This window comes from Electrona antarctica (genome assembly GCF_951216825.1).
Source record: "Electrona antarctica genome assembly, chromosome: 18".
NCBI lineage: Eukaryota > Metazoa > Chordata > Actinopteri > Myctophiformes > Myctophidae > Electrona > Electrona antarctica.
The window spans coordinates 25,076,484-25,103,959 of record NC_136799.1 but is presented as its reverse complement, the minus strand read 5'-3'; the positions used below and the strand labels follow the sequence as shown (position 1 = coordinate 25,103,959).

Genomic DNA, 27,476 nt, shown 5'->3' with positions numbered 1-27,476 from the left:
GTGGGGGGTGTGTGTGTGTGTGCGTGGGGGGGGTGTGTGTGTGAGTGTGTGTGTGCGTGGGGGTGGGGGGTGGGGTGTCGCGTGCGAGGGAAGGAGGGAGAGAGAGATAGAGTATATAATCGCTACGCGCCTTAGAGAGTGTGTGTGTGTGTGTGTGTGTGTGTGTGTGTGTGTGTGTGTGTGTGTGTGTGTGTGTGTGTGTGTGTGTGTGTGTGTGTGTGTGTGTGTGTGTGTGTGTGTGTGTGTGTGTGTGTGTGTGTGTGTGTGTGCGTGCGTGCGTGCGGGACTGGGTGTGTGTGTGTGTGTGTGGGGGGGGGGGGGGGGGGGGGTGTTTTAAACTTCTGAAGAAATGTGTAAAACTGTGTTGGCAAATTGGCCATAGATATGTTAATATTACCTGGACCCCTCCTAATTTACAAACAGAATCAATTTGCATGCCCAAGGGCTACCAAAGTAGGCTGGGCCCCGCCCTCCCCCTCCTCCACAACACCCCCCTCTCTCTCCCCAAGCCAAAGTCTCTAGTATAATGCCATGTCGGACCGTTGGAGGTAAAAGCCCATATTTCGGGCGATAGTCCGACAAAATCGGACCATTGGCCGTCGGATTTTTGGCGGGTCGGAAAAGCGTACGGACCCCAGTCTGGGTGCCTGGCAGAGACAAAGATTCAGATAGACACGTCACCTTTGGCCAGGAGGACAAATCTATCTGTCTATGTAGCCCATGCCCATTTCTGCCTTTTAGATTTTCTATTTGGAATAAAAAAAAAGAAAACTCGTGCTAATGCTAACTAGATCATACGTTAAACTTAAATTATCAATCAAATCAAACGTTTACAGAGCCTTCTAAAAAATAGTGACAGAAACCGTTTTGTTGCCACCTGCCAGGTTAAATAATTTGTGCCCAAGACGTCTCTATATATATATTTTAATAAAATCCACAACACCCCCCTCTCTCTCCCCAAGCCAAAGTCTCTAGTATAATGCCATGTTGGACCGTTGGCGGTAAAAGCCCATATTTCGGGCGATAGTCCGACAAAATCGGACCATTGGGGGGGTGTCGCGTGCGAGAGAGAGAGAGAGAGAGAGAGCATCAGGCTGTGTGTGTGTGTGTGTGTGTGTGTGTGTGCGTGCGGGGGGGGGGGGGGGGGGGGTGTGTGTGTGTGTGTGTGAGTGTGTGTGTGCGTGGGGGTGGGGGGGGGGGGGTGTCGCGTGCGAGGGAAGGAGGGAGAGAGAGAGAGAGATAGAGTATATAATCGCTACGCGCCTTAGAGAGTGTGTGTGTGTGTGTGTGTGTGTGTGTGTGTGTGTGTGTGTGTGTGTGTGTGTGTGTGTGTGTGTGTGTGTGTGTGTGTGTGTGTGTGTGTGTGTGTGTGTGTGTGTGCGCGCGTGGGGGGGGGGGGGGTGTCGCGTGCGAGAGAGAGAGAGAGAGAGCATCAGACTGTGTGTGTGTGTGCGTGGGGGGTGTGTGTGTGTGTGTGCGTGGGGGGGGTGTGTGTGTGAGTGTGTGTGTGCGTGGGGGTGGGGGGTGGGGTGTCGCGTGCGAGGGAAGGAGGGAGAGAGAGATAGAGTATATAATCGCTACGCGCCTTAGAGAGTGTGTGTGTGTGTGTGTGTGTGTGTGTGTGTGTGTGTGTGTGTGTGTGTGTGTGTGTGTGTGTGTGTGTGTGTGTGTGTGTGTGTGTGTGTGTGTGTGTGTGTGTGTGTGTGCGTGCGTGCGTGCGGGACTGGGTGTGTGTGTGTGTGGGGGGGGGGGGGGGGGGGGGGGGGTGTTTTAAACTTCTGAAGAAATGTGTAAAACTGTGTTGGCAAATTGGCCATAGATATGTTAATATTACCTGGACCCCTCCTAATTTACAAACAGAATCAATTTGCATGCCCAAGGGCTACCAAAGTAGGCTGGGCCCCGCCCTCCCCCTCCTCCACAACACCCCCCTCTCTCTCCCCAAGCCAAAGTCTCTAGTATAATGCCATGTCGGACCGTTGGAGGTAAAAGCCCATATTTCGGGCGATAGTCCGACAAAATCGGACCATTGGCCGTCGGATTTTTGGCGGGTCGGAAAAGCGTACGGACCCCAGTCTGGGTGCCTGGCAGAGACAAAGATTCAGATAGACACGTCACCTTTGGCCAGGAGGACAAATCTATCTGTCTATGTAGCCCATGCCCATTTCTGCCTTTTAGATTTTCTATTTGGAATAAAAAAAAAGAAAACTCGTGCTAATGCTAACTAGATCATACGTTAAACTTAAATTATCAATCAAATCAAACGTTTACAGAGCCTTCTAAAAAATAGTGACAGAAACCGTTTTGTTGCCACCTGCCAGGTTAAATAATTTGTGCCCAAGACGTCTCTATATATATATTTTAATAAAATCCACAACACCCCCCTCTCTCTCCCCAAGCCAAAGTCTCTAGTATAATGCCATGTTGGACCGTTGGCGGTAAAAGCCCATATTTCGGGCGATAGTCCGACAAAATCGGACCATTGGGGGGTGTCGCGTGCGAGAGAGAGAGAGAGAGAGAGCATCAGGCTGTGTGTGTGTGTGTGTGTGTGTGTGTGTGTGCGTGCGTGGGGGGGGGGGGGGGGGGTGTGTGTGTGTGTGTGTGTGTGAGTGTGTGTGTGCGTGGGGGTGGGGGGGGGGGGGGTGTCGCGTGCGAGGGAAGGAGGGAGAGAGAGAGAGAGATAGAGTATATAATCGCTACGCGCCTTAGAGAGTGTGTGTGTGTGTGTGTGTGTGTGTGTGTGTGTGTGTGTGTGTGTGTGTGTGTGTGTGTGTGTGTGTGTGTGTGTGTGTGTGTGTGTGTGTGTGCGCGCGTGGGGGGGGGGGGGGTGTCGCGTGCGAGAGAGAGAGAGAGAGAGCATCAGACTGTGTGTGTGTGTGCGTGGGGGGTGTGTGTGTGTGTGCGTGGGGGGGGGTGTGTGTGTGAGTGTGTGTGTGCGTGGGGGGTGGGGTGTCGCGTGCGAGGGAAGGAGGGAGAGAGAGATAGAGTATATAATCGCTACGCGCCTTAGAGAGTGTGTGTGTGTGTGTGTGTGTGTGTGTGTGTGTGTGTGTGTGTGTGTGTGTGTGTGTGTGTGTGTGTGTGTGTGTGTGTGTGTGTGTGTGTGTGTGTGTGTGTGTGTGTGTGTGTGTGTGTGTGTGCGTGCGTGCGTGCGTGCGTGCGGGACTGGGTGTGTGTGTGTGTGTGGGGGGGGGGGGGGGGGTGTGTGTGTGTGGGTGTGTGTTTTAAACTTCTGAAGAAATGTGTAAAACTGTGTTGGCAAATTGGCCATAGATATGTTAATATTACCTGGACCCCTCCTAATTTACAAACAGAATCAATTTGCATGCCCAAGGGCTACCAAAGTAGGCTGGGCCCCGCCCTCCCCCTCCTCCACAACACCCCCCTCTCTCTCCCCAAGCCAAAGTCTCTAGTATAATGCCATGTCGGACCGTTGGCGGTAAAAGCCCATATTTCGGGCGATAGTCCGACAAAATCGGACCATTGGCCGTCGGATTTTTGGCGGGTCGGAAAAGCGTACGGACCCCAGTCTGGGTGCCTGGCAGAGACAAAGATTCAGATAGACACGTCACCTTTGGCCAGGAGGACAAATCTATCTGTCTATGTAGCCCATGCCCATTTCTTCCTTTTAGATTTTCTATTTGGAATAAAAAAAAAGAAAACTCGTGCTAATGCTAACTAGATCATACGTTAAACTTAAATTATCAATCAAATCAAACGTTTACAGAGCCTTCTAAAAAATAGTGACAGAAACCGTTTTGTTGCCACCTGCCAGGTTAAATAATTTGTGCCCAAGACGTCTCTATATATATTTTTTAATAAAATCGGACGGGCACTCCACGTCGCTATTTTGAAAGAATACAAGGGCACACAATGTAATTTTAGGTCATGGCCCTTATTGGATATGGCTATATTATGTTTTCATTATTACATATTAACAATAGTGTCAAAGTCAAACCTTCATATTGTACAAAAATGTAAAGCCAAGTCATAGCTCCATGAATCCAGGGCTACAGATCCATCCATATTAGCCTATGCTTGCATGTTGATCTGCAGAGAACCGCTCACTTGGCATAAGTTACCATTACACAAAAATGTTAAATCAAACCTTACTGTTCATAATTCTTGTGCTGTATCCACTAAACACACTGATGATTGTCTGGCCTGTTCAGGTACGTCCTTCTGGGGGAGACTTGCTATCCCCTTCAAACATGGCTGATGACAGCCTATGCTGAGAGGGGGAAGGTCGGCAAAGAAGTCCTCACAGATCCACAGCGGAAATTTAACCAGCGGGTCACCAGAGCACTAAACTTGGCAGAGGGGGCATTGCTGAGACTGAGGGCACGCTGGCAGTGCCTGAGCAAGAGGAACGACTGTGGACTGGACGTGGTGCCCACAATGGTCCTGGCCTGCTGCATTCTGCACAATGTGTGCGAGTCCCATGGGGACGCCTTCCATGCAGAATGGCAAGAAGAGGTAGCTCAGGCAGAGAACCCACAACCCACGCACAAGCAGGACCTCTCCCCCGATCAGACCCAGACAGAAGAAGTCAGACAGCTCTATTGTACATATTTTCAGCAGGAAGACTGAATTCGATAGACACCAGACCAACAGGTTGTCAGCTTGGTGTTTGTGGTAAATGCTGAGCTTTTGTCAGAGTGAATAAAAGTGTTACTCTAATGTGTAAATGAGAAGAAAATAAATGTCCAAAGTTTTATTGTTGATCCCTGTGAGGAAATATGTGCTCTGCATTTTACCAATTTTAACTATTAGGAGCATTGGGGACAGGTACTGAGTGGCATCAACTCCAGCTCTAAAAACCACTGCCTTGCTCAATGGTTCACACAGGAGTATGCCTCTAATCTCAATTTGTCTTTTGTTTTTGAGGGGCGCTAGCCCCTCCTATATCCCGCGTTTGGTGTCTTTTCCACAAACTTTGTCCACACACAAACATTAAATTCCCATTGGCAATGAATGGAGAATTTTACGTCATAGTGTCTGAGCAAATAGACAGGGCTCTATTTCGTCCATGCTAAATCCCTTATTCCTAAACTACTTTGCCTTATTTTACTATTTTGAAAAACATTTTTGAATAGTTAAAATAGCCAATCTACAAGCTCACGTGTCGATGTAAATTGGCTATTTTAACTATTCAAAAAATGTTTTTCGAAATAGTAAAACTCTTATCATTATATCATTATACATCATCATCTCATGAACAAATGAATTTATGTGATTATGATTTGCTCGTCTACATTTGTCCCTTCATTGTCAATGGCATTTAATGTTTGTGTTGTCACAAATTTACGTCATATTTGAGGCACATATATGACCTAATTTCTCCTTTCATTGTCAATGGCAAATATGAGACGTGTGGGGACAAAAGTTGTATATAGGAGGGGCTAGCACCCCTTAAAAAAGGAAAAGTATAGTTTAGGGATAAGGGATGGACGAAGATAGAGCCCATTGTGTATTTTACGTCATGATGATGTATGATGATAAGAGCGTCCCTCACTTCACACAGGTGTGATTTTTTAAATATCTGAACAGATAAGGGAACAGGAAGACATGGTACTGGTCTGGTAGATTGGATCAGGTCCAAGGTGTGAAAACAGGCTGCACTTAACATTGTTGAAAGTATTGTACAGTTTTCTGGTGCCTGCTGATCTATAGCCTAGCCCTAGTCTATAACTGTATATCAAATAGTGTAATATTCTGTCGTGGACGTTTTTGTACACTTTGATATAATGTATGTGTTATTGTGCCTTTTGCTATCAATAGCCTACCTACAACGTTGTCTTTCATTTATAACGAAAAGTTTGCGGTCGCTGGTTTTCTGATCCTTTCAGGTGTTGATTTGGGTGCCCTGCAAGGCTGCAAACTGAGTTCCTACTAGAAGCTATTTTCACGGCGGCCTTGAATTCTTGGCAAAACATAAATTGCATTGCGTGCAATCACGCATAGTCTTCACCACGATTACTCATCTGCTCCAACGAACTTCTTGAATGAAAGTTCTACGCTTTTGATGAAGTTGACGCGACAGCGGAATTGACATGCAATTACAGCACAAGACCAGGAGATGTCAGTAGCATTAGGAGTAGCCTATATAGGCCTACCTCGCAAATACTGTCCACTGGACAGTATCCAGAGTAACATTTTAATGATATGTGTCATGTCTTGTGTAAAGGTGTCTTGTGCTTTCTTTTATTGTACTGGATCGGATTAACTCACCTTGTGAAATGTATTCTGATTATAAGAACTGATTCATTATACACAATAGAACTCGCCAATTAGGCAGCCTAACACAATAAAGGCCATCTCAAATGTGTAACGCTAGCTCGCATTGAAAAGATGGAAGGACGTTGCGCAATGAGCATCGGATTTAAAATTTAAATGTATCTACATTCTTCAACTCGGGGCAGGGTATACGTGCTAGGAGGAGGCCAAATTACAGAACATCGGCGCCGCCCATCCATACAATTGTCTGTTCCATGGCCTGGGAGCCCACCCCGAGGACATAACTCGAATACTCAATCGTTCATTCAATAACTTTGTCAGATTTAATTTCATACAAACCCCTGCCAGTCAGTTGCTAGCCTCGCACTGGGCTTGGGGTAGCCACCCACTTACATTAGAGCACGCACAGACTAGTCACCGACGAATCATTTGAAAATAAATAAATAAAATCACTACTTTGTATATACAATTTTCCGGACTCTAATCATTTCTGGGCTAAAACATTTATAGCGTCAACATTGTACAGAATGGGATTTCTGCTTCAATCACTGCGGGCTGAGCTGCATCAGATGAACCCATAGGATGAACCACAGTTGGCCCACAGGAAGAGCGGAAATGGGTCAATATTGTTTTCACAATTAAAATGTGTGAGCGTGCGTTTTGGATAGAGAGCGATACACTCATATACAACCTTGCGCCCCGATTATGCACTTTATTTTGAAGGCTGCAACCGGAAGTTGTACATCTCCAGTAGCTAACTTGCCGTAATGTGATTGGGCCGCTGTAACACTTTTTGCGAAGGCGTTGTTGAGAGCTAACAGGCTGCTTTCATTCCTCCTACAGTAACTTAATCAACATAACGTTAATGTAGTTAACCAAGCGGACAGAGACCAAGGCGCGTGTATCTTGTCGCGGTGCAAACAACTCAACGCTGATTTCGCATGTACAATTTAGTTTTTTTATATATATAGAACTACAAGCTTCGTTAACTAGGACTTGTGTTGTTTTTGGCTAGCTAACGTTGAAGACCCCGCACAGAAATCGAACTGGTTCTCCTGCTTTGGATGTCGCGGCACTGCTGTTTGAACCGCTTTTCTTTTCTGGCTGATCACAGGATCGGACTGAAGGAACAGACCGGAGGAGAACAGAGCAGATACCGGAGGTAATTCAACATTAGCTCCATTAAGAAAACGGGCGGACAGAGCGTCTTGAGAGAGGCCCGTCCCTCCCTCCTGTCTGAATCTCCCGTGATTTGCCGAGAACAGACGGCTTGAAGTAGCAGTTGTTCTCGGCTGGGGGACACAACTTCACAGCGAGGCCCCAGGCAGGAGGCTCCCCTCCCCCCAGTCTCACAATCCATCCATCCAGCTCCGTAACGACACAACCTCCTCCTCCACCGCCCTGAATCCGAAGCGAGGGCTCGGGATCTCGGGATAGATATCTCTCTGTGGACAGACAGTGTGTCTGGTCCCGTCCACTGCAAAGATAGGTATAAGGATGACTCTGGAGTCCGTCATGGCTTGCTGCCTGAGTGAAGAGGCGAAGGAGTCCAAACGAATCAATGCAGAAATTGACAAGCAGCTCCGCCGAGACAAACGAGACTCGAGGAGAGAGCTGAAATTACTTCTACTCGGTGAGTAACTCAGACGATATATAGAATTATGTCATGCATGCCTTTTTCCTTCTTGACGTCGTCATTACTGAAAACCAACCATTATCAGGCCTTATTGGCCAAGCTAGCAAATGCTACTAGTTAAGGTTGGCTAACTGGTAAGCTTAGTTTGTGAATGGCATGGTGGTTGAGGTGTTCATGTCATGTCTTATACGTAAAGCCAATTTAGCTCCACGAATCCAGGTCTACAGATCCGTATTAAGGTTAGCCTATGCTTTGCATGTTGATATGCGGAGAACCGCTCACTTAAGTTACCACTGCCATCGTTTGCCAGCTACAGCATGCTAACCAGCTAACACATCTGGCTAGTTTGACAATATTGGCCAGCTAACCAGTTGCCCAACTCTCAATATACCCTGGTGGTTCATTGTCTAACCTGGTGGATGTTAGTGATAATAGAAAACGGCAACGTTAATAGAGAAGAGACAAGAAGAGCACGGGGAGGTTTGGTTAGTTGCTTTCTCCAGGTTGCATAACATTTGCAGAACTGGATGAAGCTTTCTACACTTAATGCTCTGCTCTTGTGTGTACACTAGATATGCAATGACATCTGTAAAAAATGATCCAGAATACACACACACACACACACACACACACACACACACACACACACCCCAATGCAGCCTTATAAGTAATTGATTCATATTTCATCAACCACAACGGGATACAATTAATTTACATTAACACAAATGTATTTGCATCCCTTTCCTTAGACAATTCTTATGTAGGCATGTAGCTTGCTGGCGGCTAACTTTTAATTGGATGCACATGATGTGACCCATCTTCCTTTTTAATCATGATGTGGCCCCACTGTCTTTCTGAACCTGTAGCTAAGTGTAATTGTAATCGGGAAGGTAGTTATCTCTTTTGAGGACAATTAGAATTATCTAGGTTGCCTCCTTGGTTTCAAAACGTTTGCTCCAATTTCTTGCCCACCAAAAACAGCCCAGGTTATTTGACATGTGTGGCTTCTACTCCTTTCATTTCCCTGCTGACTACCTCGGTTCAGAGAAGTAGGCCACACCAGTGCTATACTATAGTATAGAGGTACTATTTGCTTGCTACCGTTTGTTAATCTGATCTTTTTAAATGATCTTAAATTCATTGTTTTCCACCTAACTACTTCAAATTCAAATATGTCTTTCCCTTTCAAGCATGAATGACAGATATTGGTGAATGTCCAGTATTGATATTTTGTGATTTCAGGTAGTGAATACTGATATAGCTTAGCAAGACAGTACTATGGGAACAAGTGCTGATTAGCGTGGCACGATTTAGTTTATTTCGGCCCCCAGGCTGACCGGGGCTTTCAAGATGTTGTGGTTTAGACTTTAGCCTATTGATTTTACATATACTGTCATTCGGGTCAAAGAAAGTCCTTCTATGATTAGAGTTGGGAACTTGATTTGATTTTGACACAATTGATCGTAATTGATCAGTAGAGAAGTCTATATAAAATTGCAATTTGTGTGTTGAGTGTGAGAGAGACAAAGCTGCGATCAGTCATGCTGTAAATGGGCTATCCTAAGTGAGTTAAGGCTGTCAGTGGAAGCCTGGATAAGGACGTGTAAGGCAGGATTAGTCCAGGTCTTAATAGGCTTGGTTAAACACAGCAGCTGCTCAGACATTCAGATATCACTGACTCCTATTATCCCACAGTGTTACTCTTAAAGCCCCCCCCTCCCCCAACTGTCTCTCATGTCACTGGTGGAAGAGTACAATCCCTTCTGTGACTCGTTATGTACATCAACCACTAGTGTCCTTCAAGTGTATTATACAGGAAACGGAAATTACATGAATGGACCATACCTGTTTCACTACAAGTTATGGTCTATCAATTTCCTAAATTGGCGTGCTTTTTTAGATTGGTTTTATATTTGTCCTTACTCATCCCCAAGTTTCTGCTGTTCATGTTAAAAGTGTGTGGGAAAACATTGAGACTTGAAACTTCGTAGTAAGCATAGATAATGTGGCTTTGTGATAAAAACAGTGCCATTTAATTGATTGACTTGAATAAGATTGATTCAAGATTCAATTCAAAAGGTTGTAATCTAATTATTGGCTTAAGAATGCAACAATGCCTGAAAGCCCTCTGCCATTAGATCAGATTAGATCAGATCAGTCATTAGTTGACCTTTTTTTATGACATCTGTATCAGCAATTGTTCAGCCTATGTGTTCCAATTTGTACATGCTCACAACACATTGTGAGCATACAGATTGGCTATTTTTAGTGGTTAAATAGGAAGTTATTTGTGTTATTTTTTTATTTGGAGGACTGTCCACACTTAGGTAATTATTCTGGGAGTTGTTCTTTCCTTAACTACCCTCAAAGTCCACCCGTCAGGTCCTGCATGTACAACATTGTGTAAATAAAGGAGAGGAAAGATGTACTTGCCTTCCACGCTATCATTTCTCACAGTACAACCACCATTATCCTGCAGGGTTATTGAAGAGGAAGATCATTTGAGTTCTGTTGCTATCGACACCTCAGCCAAACCAAAGTGCATGTAGAGGGAAGGGGTGGAAGGTTGGGAAATTAACACCAGCCATCAGCCAAATGGAAGCAAATCTGCAAGTGTTATGGCAAATGTCTCCTCTGTTATGGCAAATGTCTCCTCTGCCAGCCAAGTGTTATGGCAAATGTCTCCTCTGTTATGGCAAATGTCTCCTCTGCCAGCCACTTTGGCAGGTTTGAAAATACTTTACTGTTGTACAAATCCAGTCATCTAATTCAAAAGTCAGAATGTCTGGTGAATTTGTGAAACCCAAAGCTACTGTTGGGGGGGTGGACAAAAACAACTTTTGTTTTACGACCCTGGACTAGTTGTAAGCTTTGGCTATGCTTGGTGAAGTACAGTAGCTGCTTGACCTCATTGATAGACTATGGTCCGACTTCCAGCAGCTCCATCTTTATTTTGGTTGTGGATAAACCTTTATTACTCACACTGAAAGCTTAAGGCTAATTTTGAATTTGCTGCATGGCCGTGTCATTCTGCAAAAATGACATAATTTCAACCAGAAAACAAAATCTGTTAAAATGTTGTTTGTTTGTATATACAGTACTAATTATTACAGCTGGCCTGTAGTTACAGTTATGGTTGTCAAAACTCACAAATGCCTGTCACTCTTTTTTTTATTTTTATTTTTAAATCAATCATAACCTACTCATCTGATGCTGTGACCCACTGCATTATGTTAGACTGCATTAGGGATTTGTTATGGATTGCAACTACTACTAATAACTAAGCAGTAATACTGGAATACAAACAGCCCACTATAACATTATGTAGCTCAGGAGTCAGCTTGGTGACCAAAATATTTATTTTACCGCCACTAGTACATAAATGTCCTCCTACTGTGGGGGTACTCAGGGGGTTTTCACTTTCAGGCCATGCTTCAACAAAAATGGGAGCTTGCAGAAATTATTTTGGCTCGTTACATATGCTCCATATCTGTTTAACCCATTAAAACCAGGAAAGCATCAGTGCAATTAAAAAAATAATAATTGGCTTTTGGCTATATAAAAATAGCAGATCTACAAGCTCACATCTAACTCACAACTTCTAAAATCTTGAAAGTGTTAGAACTACTGATTTAGAAATCATTTGTAGAATCGGTCATGGCAGTGGCGAGTATTCAGTGAATTTAAAGTTATGGTAATTAAGGTTTTATATTGTGATTTTTTACTTTACAGAAAAAAACCTTTACTGTTACAAGTTTGACAAGCTTTTCACGTGTAGCCAGAAACGATTAGGACAACCCTGCCAGGGTCTGGCTGCCGGCTGATTCTGAGGGCCATATCAGGCCATACAGACAGCCTCCTGCACCATGACCGGTGGTTTGCCTCTACTTGGTCAAAACATGGAAGGCCCGGGAGCTGTGGCCTTTGCTGCATTGGGTAAATGAACTGCTGGAGCGAACGGATGGTCAGTAAAGTGAGAGGCAAGGGCAGACACTCACAACTAGGGTTTCCCAAAATGCCGACTGAGGAGTACTTGTAGCGCAATTTGATGTACCAAGTTCATACAACTATTGTCTTGAGCAGTGTCCAGCAGTGGAGTGTCACTATTAAAACATCTTTTCAAGACGTAGAATGGCATTGCTCTGTCATTTGTGGAATTAGTGGATGCAGTGTATTTCAGAGAGCATTAGAGAAACGGGGCAAAAAAGATATCCAAGTATCCAGTAGCTTAAATGTTGTTATTGGCTGCTTGCTTGGTAGCACATCTTTCTTCAGGCAGCGGTGGGCCGTGATTTATCTTTGTTCTTCTTGTCGCAAAACATGCTTTGTTTTAATGCATAAGAATTTTGCTGTCAATGGCCAAATCATAAGTGATCAGAGTGATTGCTGATCATCTTTTGTAAATGGATGGAGCAGCAGATGTTTGAGCAGTGCCAACTCTTGTTACCTGGTTCATAAAGAAACCTTTTGGTGGAATTACGTCCACCAACCAAGAAGACTGTCCGGGTTAAACTGAGGTGCTTATTGCTGACCTTGCCTCTTCTGCCAAGTCTTCTTCTTTTGATCATATAAGGCAATGTGGACCTCTTAGCTGCTGCTTAGTGGTTTCTTCTGTGGTGCGCACGTTTCTGTGTGTACATGTGCATATTGTAGACCTGAGGCCGATTCTTAAAAACGCCTGCTAAATCCTGACCCTTTGAATATTTATTCAAAAATGACAAAAAATGTATGTTGCAAAACTGTCGGACGACAACACAACGACCCCAAAAGGGTATAGTTGCGTATAGGGGTGTCAGTTAATGTCAGTGTCGGAGAGATGCTTTGATTGATTGAAGTAATTATTAACAGTATGCAGAATGGGTACATTTCAAACAAAAGCACAACCTGATACAAAAACTGTTACTGTGGGCGACACCATGATAAATCATTACACTTGTTACACATTTAGAGACGTACAAATATACACTTCTATATATAAAAAAATCAGGAAATCATCATTGAGGTAAAAAGGGAAAAACACACCGTTAAGCTGCGTTCAGACTTGGATGGTTAGAGCAGTGCGATTACATACAAAGTCAATGCAAAGACGAGAATTTGCGCGAGCGCCGTGAACGGGCGCGGCGCGACCTGGGGCAGCACAAACGGGAGGAACCGAGGCGAATATTTAAATTCAAGTCTGAACACACCTTTAGAGGTAAAGGGGTGGGGTGGGGGCTGTTTCGGATTGTAGGTGCCTTTGAAAGCGGTCTACCCCCCCCACCGGGGTCCACCCCCCGCCCCTGGGGCGTTGCCTGTCCCTTGTAATCTATGTAAAGCGCCTTGGATAAAGGCGCTATATAAATGCACCAATTACCATTTAGTACACATGCAGATCAGGCATTGAAATGCTAATGGTAGGTAAGGGAGGGTATATGCATGCATACAGTACTGTACTCTGCTTCTTAGGCTACTTGTTCAATGAAACCACCACCAGCAAGAACACCCTGGCTGCCAGCCTGCCGTTGAAACCTTCCGCCGTCCCAGCGACAAAAAACACAGAACCTGCCGAGGCGGACAGGACTATAGCCTGCAATCATGGCATTTAAACATGCTATTCGGCACGGGCCCCCATGAGGATTATGAAAACTATTCGTCCCTGGTGTAGCATGTTTATAAAGTAGGGTTTCAAATCTGAGTCCATTTCTTTAGATAATCATTCATTCTAATTTAGTTTTGTGGAAGTGCTGGTTTTCAACTTTTCATGTCACTAATCATGAAACATAAGTTAACTGAGCACAAAGACACACGCACACACACTTACCCTTACCTGCATACACAAACACGCACAGTCGCATGCACACACATTTTTAGAGCATAGGGTGTATCTATCAAGCCTAACTTTTGGAGCTGAAGTAGCAGCTCATAGCCTATGTCTCTTCCAGGTTGCAGTGAATTCACACACAATATATGCAAGTGTCTTTTACATAGTTTCATCCTATTACATTACACACATGTCTGCCTATGAACAAGAACAACACTCACACATACTCTTTCTCACATCCCTAAATGGGGTCATTTGTGTCTCTCTGGAGAAATGGGGGTGAATGAGGCTACATGGTGACTGTCCCACATACTGCCGCTACCCTGGTCCCCAGACAGGACTCGGGACATAGACGCTTTCTATTATGCTATGTTACAGCCATAGACTTTCTGTTTCACAAACATTATACTCAGCCTTCTCTCTACTTAGGTAGCTTGTTCCTGTTTGTCCTACCAATACTGAGTGCCTGACAAAAGTCCACACATGTTCTTAACTTAACCACTTAAACCTTATATAATTTTAATTTGTGCAAGCTCTGGGCTTGTAGATATGCTATTTTCGCAGAATGTACACCTATTATGATATCTTTGCCCAGAATAGTGATGTCCAACCCCCTCTGTTCTTGTTCATAATTGTTAGGTGTGGTCACTGGTCATGCTTGTTTTTTATTTGTCTTTTTTTATTGTCCAAAGAAGCATTAAATGCGATGGGCAGATGGACAAAAATTATTGCTGCACACTTGCACAGACACATTGTTCTACAGAGACATTGTGAGCATATCTTCAGGACCACATATGGAAGTAGCAGGCTCGCATTGTGATCTAAATTCTACATATTCTGGACGCAGTCCAGCCACAATGTGCATATGAGCCATGTAAAGAGATTAAAAAGAGCAGGGAATGGGGGATATGGATGGAAGTAAATAAACATAGTCACCAGAGATTAATCAGGATGGTATTTTTCAGGCCAAGTGTGTATGAAAATAAAATGTGATGCGGATGAGCAAATCCGCAAAACATTGCATTAAAAGGAAAAGTGCAACCACAAGCAAACAAGACCATACTGTCCTTCAAGCTGTTGTTGCTTAGTTGGTATCAGCATAGCATAGACTAAAGAATAAAGATACTGCGCTGCTGGCTCCAGCCCTGTTGTGAAGCCAGTATTTGATTTGCTGCTCACCCACACCCACTCAAACAGAGCAGCACTCAGCGCAGTGATGAACAGACAAAGCCATGCTAAGGTGGTCAAATGTGTGTGTGTGTGTGTGTGTGTGGGTGCACATGCCATGCATACAGTATAGAGTGTATATGTAATTTCCAGCTCTCTCACACCCACGCACATTGAGCAGTGCTCTCAACGGATGCAGAGAGACATCCAGCGCATAGCTGCGCGGTTTGCCCAGATACAGACGGCAAGCAACACTCGCTTGACGAGCCGAAATAGAACTGAGAGAGAGTCTCTCCTGTGTGTTTATGTGCACGTGTCTGTATGCGTGTGTCTGAAGTCTCCTCTTACTCCTAACTCACTCTGTGGGAGGGAGGGAGGAAGTGGGCCATTGCTGTGGAGGTAACATCCATGCCTAGAGGTAGACCATAGGATCTTTGTGTGTCCACACTCCACAGTTGGGTAGACAGCTGGTGTGTACATGTGTTGTGTAATGTGTAGCTCTAGGCCGCCTTGGCTCAAACTCGTCACTTTGTGTGTCTGTAACCCCCTACGTTTTGGTAAAGGCCTGAACTGTATGTTGGACTTGGACCCATTACTATCTGATCTGAGACGAGTACTCTGATAGAAAAAAAAGTTTGCCATTGGGTTAAGACCAAGTTACTAGTGCTATTCAATATTCATATACATTTTGGTCACTGGGCTGAGATTTGATTTGCCTTATGTTGTCTGAACTGTTCCAATAAGCCTGAGCGGTCATAAACCCAGCGATAAGCCGGCACAGTTTATCCCAATTGGACCGTTTGTATTTGCATGCTGTTTAACAATGATGCAAATACCCACCTCAGGATTTCCATGCCGCCACAAAAGCAGCCTTGCACAGGGAGACTAGCGTAACAGAGATGAAACTAGTAAGAAAAAACTTCCACACAGTAAAATCCTCAGTGTTCCCCGCCTAGGACTAGTTGTAAGCTCCAGCTACGCTTGGAGGAGTACAGTATCTGCTCCTGGAGAGCTCAGTGATAGTCCCAGGAGCTTCAATGGACCCTTACCATTTGTACATTGTCGGATAGGGCTGAGCAACCGAAAATATCAAAACTGGTATTTAGAACAATAATCGAGAAGCAAGTTTATTTTCTCTTATATCAATGAATCAACCAAAATTTGAATAGATTTTCTATTGACTAAATTAAATTGATTAGTCTGATTATTAACCTCTTAGACCCTGTATTTTACTTGGTTGCAATGTACATAACAATGGTCGAGATTGTTACAAAATGTGCTATGTAACAATGCCAGAGGACAGAGCTAGGCCTGTGTACACAGCATAGTAGTTTCCCCTGGAAGTACTGGCCGTGGGACCCTGAGCCCTGATGTGGTACAATATGGCATAATACTGTAACAATCTGGCCAGCTGAGTCTGATGTATGCTTGTATCCCATGCATACAAATAGGCGAATCATTTTTTTTATTGCAATGCTCTTTGTATTGACTTTTGAGATTGCTTGTTCACTGCATGCACGCACGTGTATGCATGTCATACTACAGAGTATAAATTGGACTTTAGCAGTAAAGTTGTAAATGCATCGGTGCACTGTGTATACAGTTTATATGACAGTGAATAAATGCTACTGTTAGAACTTAGATGTTTCTGAAATTCTGATCTGATGAAAGTAGAATGTTCGTCTCACTCCGCAAGCAGTGCTAGGACAAACCACAGCTCATGTTTTGTTTGTTTTTGGGATTGGTGCTTCCGGTTTCATTTCGAACTGACTGGCGGGAATGGCGGTTAAACCAAATCGCTGTAATGCCCATGATATAACTACAGAAATGATCATTACATACATGAACCTGACCTGAAAATAACAGGTCATCTACATGCTCACTCTTTTTAATGTGCAACATCGTCGTAAAAAGTATTTATCATTGATCTGGAGTTCTGGACTCTCATTTTGTAAAGAATCGTATTGTGAATTAGCCCCTCTCAGTATTAAGGTTTTTTTTTGCAATGTCCCGACCCCCGGCCCATATTTGAATACTGGACCCTGTTTGGTTATTCGCCTTGGCTCGTCACCACAGGACTGAAGTCCTCCGCCCTATTGAGAGGAGCCAGACTTAATCTGCCTGGTGCAATATGCATTGCAAAGGCAGATGAAGGCTGGCTATGCGAGTATGCGAGGCTAATAGGGCTTGCAAACCTCGCACCTTTGTTGTGCAAATTCGGGGGGTGCGCCTTTTTGGTTGTGATGAGTCACTACTATATCTGGCCAACAGATAGGCATACAGTGGTGGAAAAGTACTCAATTGTTTTACTTAAGTAAAAGTACCAATACTGCAATTTAGAACTACTCTGTTACAAGTAAATAGCATCAAGTTGTGGGTTGAATGAATCGTTACCTACAGTAGTAACCTGTTTCTTTCCACTGTGCCAGATTTATTGTGAGCTTGTAGATCGGCTATTTTCAAGACACCGTGGTTTGATGAAGTATAAAATAGTGTAGTTTGGATTTGTCTGCATTTAAGCGCAACTTAGGGTGAGAAACGAAAAGCAGACTGCAGGAATTCAAGAGCCTGTACTACTTTAGGGGATGGATAAATAAATAATGGTATCTGCATAAAAATGGAATGCAACATTTGAGTTATCACAAAGATTATATACATATATGGAGAACAACTGATCTTATGGTCCTTGCAGACTGGACGGTGACGCGTTATTTGGAAAAACGGTAGAAAAACACAGCTAAAAATCAGAAAAATACAGCAGCATGCAGGGACATTTAGAATGGATTGAATAAACATACTGTGTGTAAAGAATCATATTGTGAATTAGCCCCTCTCAGTATTAAGGTTTTTTTTGCAATGTCCCGACCCCCGGCCCATATTTGAATACTGGACCCTGTTTGGTTATTCGCCTTGGCTCATCACCACAGGACTGAAGTCCTCCCACAATTGAGAGGAGCCAGACTTAACCTGCCTGGTGCAATATGCATTGCAAAGGCAGATGAAGGCTGGCTATGCGAGTATGCGAGGCTAATAGGGCTTGCAAACCTCGCACCTTTGTTGTGCAAATTCGGGGGGTGCCTTTTTTTTTTTTTACATGATTACACTGTGGCTTTTGGAAACCTTCAGCCCATTCTGTTGGTTTATCTTGTTTTGGGTCGATATAGTACCCAATGTTAGCATGTGGGCGGTGTTACCCAGAAGTGTTGCTTTGAAAGCATCTGAGCCCACTGTCTATTCTTTATCTCTGTCTTCTCTCTGTCTTTATGTCTCAGTTGTTTTCTCTCTCTCTACCGCTCCATTATTTTCCTCTTCATTTCTTTCTCTTGCTGTTAGCTGGAGAGGAAAGCGTTATCAGGGCCCAAATAGTGTGAGAGCTATTAAAAGATTGACCTCCTTTTTGTAGGTCATCACTAGAAAAAGACTGGATATTCTAGTTATGAATATCCAAAATGCCTGACAGATAGGTGGACGAGAATAGTGTTGCGGGGGTTCGAGGGGCTGTTAGGGATGGAGGAGAGTGTGAGGAACACAAGCGGGATGGAGGATAGGGTTCTGTGACTACTCTACTAGTGATGGGGTTTGTGAACCGAAATGGTTAGGGAATTAGATTCATGAACTCTCAAGAGTCAACGTTGAGTTCATCAATTCCTTTTTATGACAGTTGCTCATTGAAAAAACAACGACATCGTGTGTCTACACTGCTGAAAAGAAAAGATGAGCACTGTCATTTATTTTGAGATGTTCTCAAATGTCATTAGACATGCATGCCGTTTTTTCCTACTGTTTTTACACTGTATTCACTATTCAGGCTCAGAGTTAAAATAGTTGAAAACCTGTGTAAGCCAACTCTTTCTCTGCTGAAAATATATCAAGGGAATCAATAAAGAATCTGAGCAATAAGCAGAATCGCTAATGGCATTGGTATCATTGGTTTTAGTAATTGTGAATCAGGATGGGGGGGGGGGGGGGGGGGGGGGTAGTGGTTGTGGGGAGGGGGTAGATGGAAGGCAGGAGGAGGAAAGCAAGACAGAGGCTGGTAGTGTGCTGTATTGTGGGGGTGGGGGGCGACAGTAGGGGAGAGGGAGAAAGAGTGGATCTTGTGACAGGGTCACGAGAAATAAATCAGACATTTTAGTTGGGAGCGAGCGGTCCATCTCCCTCGCCGAGGCAGCCTGCAGTCTCCGTTAGGCCGCTGCCGCCGACAGATACAGCAGCTCCTCACCACAAATAACACTCCGCTTCACTCTTGCTATTGTCAGCAAGACAATGTTTTATTTATTTATTTTCCTATGCACAGCTTTGTGTGTCTGTATCAGCATGGACTGTAATGTATGATGATAAAAGCGCCGCTCACTTCACAGAAGTGTAATTTTTATAAAGCATAATATGTGGTCGGTTTCAGTGCTCACTGCGGTGCGTTCCAGTGCCACTACCAGCCTTCACAAAAAATAAAACGTGGCACGTGTGGGGTTTAAATATCAGACTAATTCAGTGTGTATCTTGGTTCAGTTGTCCAAATATGATAAGAAATGTTGTAACAGCCTAGCAGGCCTACGTAGTCTACAACTCTACATTAACACTTTTTTGCCAGGGAATTATTCAGAATAAAGGCGCTAGAGTGCCAAGCAGATGAGGCAGATTTTGCTCTGAAAAGCCCCGACTTCCATTTCCCCACAAAACCGGGAGGTGAAACCTTCCATTACTACCTTGCTAATAAGTCTGATCTCTCTTAAAGTGTTAATATTCCAAACGAGATGCATGATGAAGTCAGAAATGAGGAAAACCACAGACAGCGCCGTAGATTCAGAGTAGAGTAAACAAAGAAGATTGTCAGCCCGTAAACCAGGAAGTGAATGCCTGCGTGCGCAGCGGGCAGACAGATTGTTGGGGGACAAAGTGAAAGAAAAGCCTCTTTTCTTAAATATTGTCCTCTTTCTTTCTTGCCCTGGCTGGCCCTTTAATACCTTATTGCTTATTCCCTTACTTGATGGCTCAAGGATCTGGATATTGCCGTGGCATTGAATTATCACAATACTAGGGATTTAAGTTGATTACAGGTGCACTTGTTTTTATTTGCTCTTGATAGAATCAGCTAAATTCATTTAAATGCTTACAATGTAAAAGGAAAGTAGGAAAGTCTGCTCTCTCTCCAATAATTGGTTGTTGGACATGGAACCCCTGCTCTTGACCTTAGACCAGCCTCTTCCTAAGTCTCTCTGTCTCTCTGTCTGTCACTCACTCACTCACTCACTCACTCACTCACTCACTCACTCACTCACTCACTCACTCACTCACTCACTCACTCACTCACTCTCATATGTCTGAATAGCTCTGGGGAGAGAGGGCCGTTCTTCTCTGTGTTATAGCAAGAGATGAAGAGCACAGAGCCAGCCTGAGGGGCCTGCAGTTATATTTACTATCCGCTAGGAAAGTGGAAGAGGTGGGGTGGATGAGAAGGGATTGGGGCACAGGAATGAAAAAAGAGAGAGGGAGACAGAGGAGGGGAGGGGTTGCTATGGTAATGGTAATATGGCTGCTCTTCAAAAACCTTGGATGTAGGTGGTATGTGTGTCTTTCTTACTTTGTCCTGCTGTCTTTCCTTCTCTGTTAATAGAATATTATGGATCTGTGTTGGATTTCATTTGGTGTAACAACGTGAAGAAGTCTGTAAACGGCAGCATATTTTTGGCTTGAGGGAAGCACTGTAGATCTACATGGTGCCATGATTAAAATGGGGTGTGAGCCTAGGAGGTGTTCATTACTCGATTGGGAAGGGACCTTCTTTTCTTTGCATTAGCTTAACATCACAACTTAACGTAATTTGTGCTTTTTGGCGATAGGACAAGCAAAATGTAGACTGAAAAGATGAGTGACATGTAGCTAAGGATGACCCCGAGGCCATTTATTAAGGTTTGGACATTTGGTGATGTTTCCGAATGAAGTGTAATTTATTGTCTTCGCCAAGATATATACTTTTTGCCCCCGTCCGTGTGTGTGACTGTATGTACAGCTAATCAGACACTGCTGAACCAATCAGTGTCAAATTTTGCATGCACCCTAGCTGGACACACCCAATTTTCACAAATAAGCCTCATAATGGTGCTCTACCAGGCCACTTTGCTTTTTTATAGTAACTTAATCCTAAATTAACTAGCGTCACTAGCGGTTTGTGCTAAATTTGCCCTGCTTCTCGATTATTGAATTCAGAGCTATCTGGTTGGCAAGTAAAGTTGGATGGACTGAGCAACTAACTTTGTACTGCTTTCACGTTGCACTAGCATCACTTAACAACTCTTTCGCCTGTGATTTCACAGTCTGCTGCTCTACACAGCACTAAAGGCTTTTTTTTATTTTATTTTAACTTTTTTACATTTAAATGTTTTCTTCCTCTCAAAAGTGGAGGGGACGTCCCCCCGTTCTCATGATAGGGAGGGTGTCTGACTGTCTGTCGGACCCCCCCCCCCCCCTGCTGCTTCCATGCCCATTACATACCCATAACCTACCTCAAAGTGGCAGCATTGTTTATTACTCATACTAATCATCAATGGGCTTAAGTTTGTCATAGCCTTGCCTATCATGTAGTATCCCTGCTGGATAATAGTTTGTCATTGCCTTGCCTATCATGTAGTCTCCCTGCTGGATAATAGTTTGTCATTGCCTTGCCTATCATGTAGTCTCCCTGCTGGATAATAGTTTGTCATTGCCTTGCCTATCATGTAGTCTCCCTGCTGGATAATAGTTTGTCATTGCCTTGCCTATCATGTAGTCTCCCTGCTGGATAATAGTTTGTCATTGCCTTGCCTATCATGTAGTATCCCTGCTGGATAATAGTTTGTCATTGCCTTGCCTGTCATGTAGTCTCCCTGCTGGATAATAGCTTCTGTGTGTTGCCCAATACTTCCAGTGCAGTTCTTCACACTATACCGCAGTGCATGAACATAGCGGTAATCACTTTCCAGAGAGGCATTTGTGCTCGAAATAGTTTTTACGAATGTCAATCTTCCTCAAATCGAGATGTCCTCCCCAAATTCCACATCATTCTGTCAGCCAGACAACCCCCCCCTCCCGCTTTCTCTCCCCCATCATCTCCTCCTTAGGCCTGAATGTCCTTGATCGACACATTATGTACTGTTCTCCCACAGTAAAGAATAAAGCTGATCGACCACTGTTTATTATTTTTTTCTTCAGTTCTGTTCATGCCGTCCTGCGTTCTACAGCTATCTTCATGTCCAACTCGCGATGTGGTTTCTTTTGCCCGGCTTCTCAGCCGTATATATTTTCTGTGTGGAAACTTCTCAGTTCTCACTTGGCTCGAGTACATTTCCATTATGTCCCCAGCTCTGTTTTGTGACATCTATCTATCTATCTATCTATCTATCTATCTATCTATCTATCTATCTATCTATCTATCTATCTATCTATCTATCTATCTATCTATCTATCTATCTATCTATCTATCTATCTATCTATCTATCTATCTTTTCTGACACTCCATGCCTTCTTTCTTATGTTCTTAATGTGTGTCCTCCTCAGGTACGGGAGAGAGCGGGAAGAGCACGTTCATCAAGCAGATGAGGATCATACATGGAACGGGCTACACAGACGAGGACAAGAGGGGCTTCATCCGGCTGGTCTACCAGAACATTTTCACTTCCATGCAGTCCATGGTCCGCGCCGCAGAGACCCTCAAGATCCCCTATAAATACGAACAGAACCGGGTGAGAGCTTGGCTTGACTTCGGCATCGGTGTCACTTACTAATGTTTTTTATCATCATTCATTTGTCGTACATTTGTCTTTTAGAACGTCAGACCTGCCATTTTACTAGAACTAACCAGTACAGGTATAACAGTGAATTTCTTAGCAGCTGTCTCATTGATTGTCAGTGGCAGCACATGTGTGAAAATCAAACAAGATCAACAACAAAATATATATGAACACATTACTGCCCAGCCCTCTAGGCGAGGTCGTGGCCCGGATGGAATTATTAACTTTCCATGAGATATCTCGAGGAAAGCACGGAATGTGTTAATAAATGTGACAAAATTCAGTAAAATCCCCAAATTAAGAGAAATCTTATACACATTCCCTGCCGTTGGCGGAGATCTCCGTCAAGTCTAATCCAACGCTTCAACACAGATGGAGATCTCCGTCATGTGGTCTTTTCAGTGGTTTATGATGATAGATCTTCGCCAATTACAGATAAATATCGTCAAGACATTACAATGTCTCCACGATATGCCTTTTCAGAGATATCGCATATATATATATATCGTGATACAGTGAATGCACATTCGATGATTTGCAGTGCTATACCTTAATTATTTTACTGCTAAGTACGAACATGTTCATATGTAAAGCTTTACACCAAATATGAAACGGTTTAGCTGAAAATCAGCTTTTAACATTGGCCCGGTTGCTAGGCAACGCCTCCGTCGCTCCGAGGCTCCGAGCACCAGGATCTTTGCACACGGCCCCCCATAGACCTCCGTTCAAAGTAGGATTTTCAATGCCTCATATCTCTGAAACTACGAGCGCTGTCCGTGGTTTTGACCATCCAGCCGAGGTTCGGATGTGATTTGGTACCGCATCGCTCCCGTCCCGACATGTCACAACAGCGTGAGCTAATGCTAATATTAGCCGATCTTTACAATGGCGGTCTCACCATGCCAGTAAAACAGAAATGAAACTACCCAAAAATAGAGAATATGTCCTGGCAGGGTTTAACTACCTTCTCCCGCCACCAGATGGCAGACAAGGCGTTAATTTATATTTCTGTAGAAGACAGTTTAATTCGCCAAAAATACTACGTATTTTGGTCTAAATGGTGTATTACTCCTTTTTACTTTTAGTTTTTGTTATCTAGTAGATGGTTGTTAAGCGCATGAAAAAATATTGTGATATTGTGATACTGCTTGATAAAATATTGTATTATATTTTTCCATATTGCCCACCCCTATCGCCAATTTCAGAATGGTTCATAAATTCAGAGTTTAGGCTATCAGAAGAGCGAAGCTGTGACCACTTTTGCAAACAACATCCATGTTCTGTTCGTTTGTCAACAATGATTGAAATAGCAGCTAGAATCAGACAGTTTGACATTGTTTGTTTTTTGGGGTGTGCAAATGCAAAACAGTTACATTTAATTGTGTTCACCTGTAAAGCTGTTGTGCGCAACAGGCACAGATCCCTGCCAGGTGAGGTGGTCTAATCAGGCCTGTGTCAATAGTAGCCAATTGGAATCGAATCTGCTCAAACTACAATACTGATACAGGCTATATCTTGCCGGTTGGAAACGTTAGTATGTCCAAAACCATTCCTTTTAAAAATATATATTATTGGGAGCTTGTAGATTTGCTATTTTCACTCTTTTAGTGCTATACTCTTGTATGAAGAAATGGGGCATTCATTTATGAAAAACAAAACAAAAACATGCGTACAAACAAAAGTTGAAATATGGAGATACAAGGTTTTTGCCCGACAGCGATGAATGATATATATGATTTAATCTTTTGCATTTATTTATCACAACATTATTCATGTTATTTATTTTCTCTGAGTCCTAGATCTAGGACTCTCTAAAACCTGTATCGGAATCAAAGATCTGGCATCGGTCGGGTTCTACTACAGCGTTTGCCTCCGGGCTCTCACTGCTTTTCTGAATTAGGAATGCTTGAGGACCGTTTTCTCAGTTTTATTGCCTGAATGGGTTAATAAATAATGTGATGTATCCATCTGTTTAGCCATCTTCAACGTTCTGTCTATCAAAACGGCAGAGGGAAACACTTTATCTCATCATTGAAAAGTAACTGAAAATAGACAATGGATAAAACCCCCGTTAACACGCTTTCTCCATCTCTCCCCCCTATCTCACTCATTCCTCTCCCCTGTCCTTTCTTTACTCTTCTGTCTCTCCTTCTTTACCTCACTTGCTCCCTCTCCATCCCTATTGTCCTCAGTCTAATGCCATGCTGGTGAAAGAGGTGGACATTGAGAAGATCAATGGCTTCGACCAGCCCTACATTACAGCCGTCAAGACGCTGTGGGCTGACCCGGGTATACAGGAGGCCTACGACCGCCGTAGGGAGTACCAGCTGTCCGACTCCACCAAATAGTATGTCTGTGTGTGTGTCTGTCTGTGTGTCTCTGTGTGTGTATTACAGCAGGGAGACTGAAGCATGGTGTGTATGTGAGTGTTTCAACATCCAATAAATGCAGTCTTAGAGTGTGGATAGTTGTCTACAGGAGTGATGCATAATGTTTGTGTGCGTGGGACAGGAGGTGCATGAGTGCGTCTGTGTGCATATGAATCGTCCCAGTGAAGTTGGGTGTGCATGCGGATGTAATGTAATATATGTCAAGGAGACCGAAGTGTTCTCAAGGAGAACCAGATTTCATATAGGGATGTGAACGACTCACTGTTTGGCAAAGCGATAAATCGAGGCCGAAAATCAACATGTCGATCGGTTTTTCCTCTTTTTTTTTTTTTTTTTTTAAATTTTTTGTTTGTTGCTGTGCAGCAGTTGAGGAGAACGCAACTGCATTCCTTTAAGCAACACAACTTCTGCAGCTGCAAACATATGTTTAGAATTTGCATCAAAGCCCAATAATAAAAAAATAGACTTTATTTTGTAAATGACACTGAAGGAGCAATGCTATCGGCTATGATATGCTATCGGCTATGTCCCAACTCTCAACTGTCTGCAGCTTGTCAAGAGACCCGTAATTAACTGATACGAGATGCACGTTCTGTATTTTAGGGTCGGGGAATAAATATGAATGACGGCGCTATTTATTTGACAACTCTGTCCTGCTCTCAGTCAGTCCTCCCAACGAGAGAGCGCTCAGTGCGGACCTATCTGTGCCTGTGCCCTGTGAGTGTGACTGAGTTTACTGCCTGTGTGAGCTGTCAACCCGGGGTCTGGGAGGCTCAGAGCTGCAGCCCATTGGCTCATGACATGAGCACACGAGCAATTGGACATCACATTCAGTGTTGCTAAGATACCACCCCCACACCCTGGGACGATGGGATCTCATGTGGGATCTATTCTCAAACCACGAGCATGACATGATGTGTCGAGCGGTGCCGACGACAGTGTCAGTTAGCAGTAGCACACAGACACAGGTACCTCTCCCATTTGAAAAACGACAACGTTTATAACGTTTTTGAACAAGCCATTCCAAAAAAATGATTTTTAGTCGCGATGAGCATGACTATTTTCATATCCCTAATTTCAATAGTTGGGGTTGGTGGTGATGCTTCCATACATATGGGGATGTGAACAGTATCGTATGTTCGGTTTCACGGGTGACAACAGTACCATGCTGTGACGGGATTTTCTTGTTGTTACCTACCTAAGTGGTTGTCTGGTAGAGTACTCAAAAAGCTAGTGTAGTGGGTTAGATGGGTTCTCCTGTAACCAAAAGGTTACAGGTTTTATCCCCACAATATGTCACACAGCAAAGTTTCTTTTCAGCATGATAGTAGTGAAGGCCTCCTGGCTCTCTCTTACAACTACTCTGATAAGAACATCCACTAAATGCATACGAATGTGATGAAACTTGTGGCTGGTGTTTGACTTGCACTGATGACTTACGTTGTACTGACAAGTCAAATATCCATTGGAGTTATCAGTGCAATGTGACGCCGGGGCCCCTGAGAGCTGAGCCGATGGGAGAATAAATGGAGAGAGAGAGGCGGAGCTTGAGTGCATGCAGAGTGCATGCTCTCTCACCCATTTAACACTCATAGCTAATTGAAAGCAGAACAGTGACTCTGTCTTGCCTCTGACTTAGCTGCGGCATACAGTTGTCATAAACTTTCTATTAGACTTTTCCAATGTAGTGTCCACATGGACATGGCAATCAGATTTAGCTAATGTACCACTCTTTGATGGAAGTGACTGTATCTTAGTTAAGTGTGGCACATTAATACACTGGACATGATACACAAAATCATGCCAGAAACTAATTTAGCTGACACAGAGTAAATCACTATGGCACTATGATTATCATAAACCTTTCATAAACATACATTAGGTAGATCCAGATGTACCTGAAGGTATTATGTACCCTCATCCTGAGAAATGTGCATCTCTCAGGGAGCAGGGAAAGTGTAACAAATCGGCTCATAGAAATAGAGCCAGATAGGGCCAGGTTTCGGTGCCAGCAGCTCCTTAATATGATTAGTACCAGGATCAAAAAGTGCATGGCCTTACTGCTCAGACCTGTGTCCAGTAGCATTTGCAAATGATGTTGGTTTATTTTATTTGTCTGCTTATGTGTGGGGGTTAACTTACTTTGCAACAATAATAATTATCACCAGGACCGTCTCTGATTTGTCCTTATGTTAACCCCCCCCACACCCCATCCAGGAGTATAGGCAAGTTAAAACAAATGAGGAGAATTATTCACAAATGCCTTCACACTCAGGTTGGGACTCGGTTGCTTCCTAGTACATACAATGTGCTGGTCCAGGCTAAATGCCCAGGGACATTTTGAATTGCTCCACTCCCAGCAGTGTGTGTGTGTGTGTGTGCCTTTTATGTCATTGTTATATATGTCTAAGAGTGACTACAGTATGTAATTGTGTCTGCATGCAAGTCTCCAGAGCGTGAGAAAATATATAGCCTACTCT

The 27,476-nt window shown here is 43.7% G+C and overlaps 2 protein-coding genes across 4 annotated transcripts in view; both read left to right on the top strand.

Moving 5' to 3' along the window:
• The window catches only part of LOC306942589 (uncharacterized protein), a 7,304-nt gene extending 2,580 nt beyond the window's left edge, over positions 1–4,724 (top strand). Inside the window, exon 4 of the mRNA XM_079528598.1 lies at positions 4,173–4,724. Within this exon, the coding sequence (XP_079384724.1) occupies positions 4,173–4,590 (418 nt within the window). The 3' untranslated portion in view covers positions 4,591–4,724. The remainder of the gene's footprint in view (positions 1–4,172) is intronic.
• A 2,306-nt stretch (positions 4,725–7,030) lies between these two features.
• gna11b (guanine nucleotide binding protein (G protein), alpha 11b (Gq class)) overlaps positions 7,031–27,476 on the top strand; it is a 29,081-nt gene continuing 8,635 nt past the window's right edge. For all 3 annotated transcript variants that reach the window (XM_079528489.1, XM_079528490.1, XM_079528488.1), the window contains exons 1-3: positions 7,031–7,870; positions 22,374–22,558; positions 24,799–24,953. In XM_079528489.1, coding sequence (XP_079384615.1) covers positions 7,735–7,870; positions 22,374–22,558; positions 24,799–24,953 — 476 coding nt within the window. In that variant the 5' untranslated portion in view covers positions 7,031–7,734. The remainder of the gene's footprint in view (positions 7,871–22,373; positions 22,559–24,798; positions 24,954–27,476) is intronic.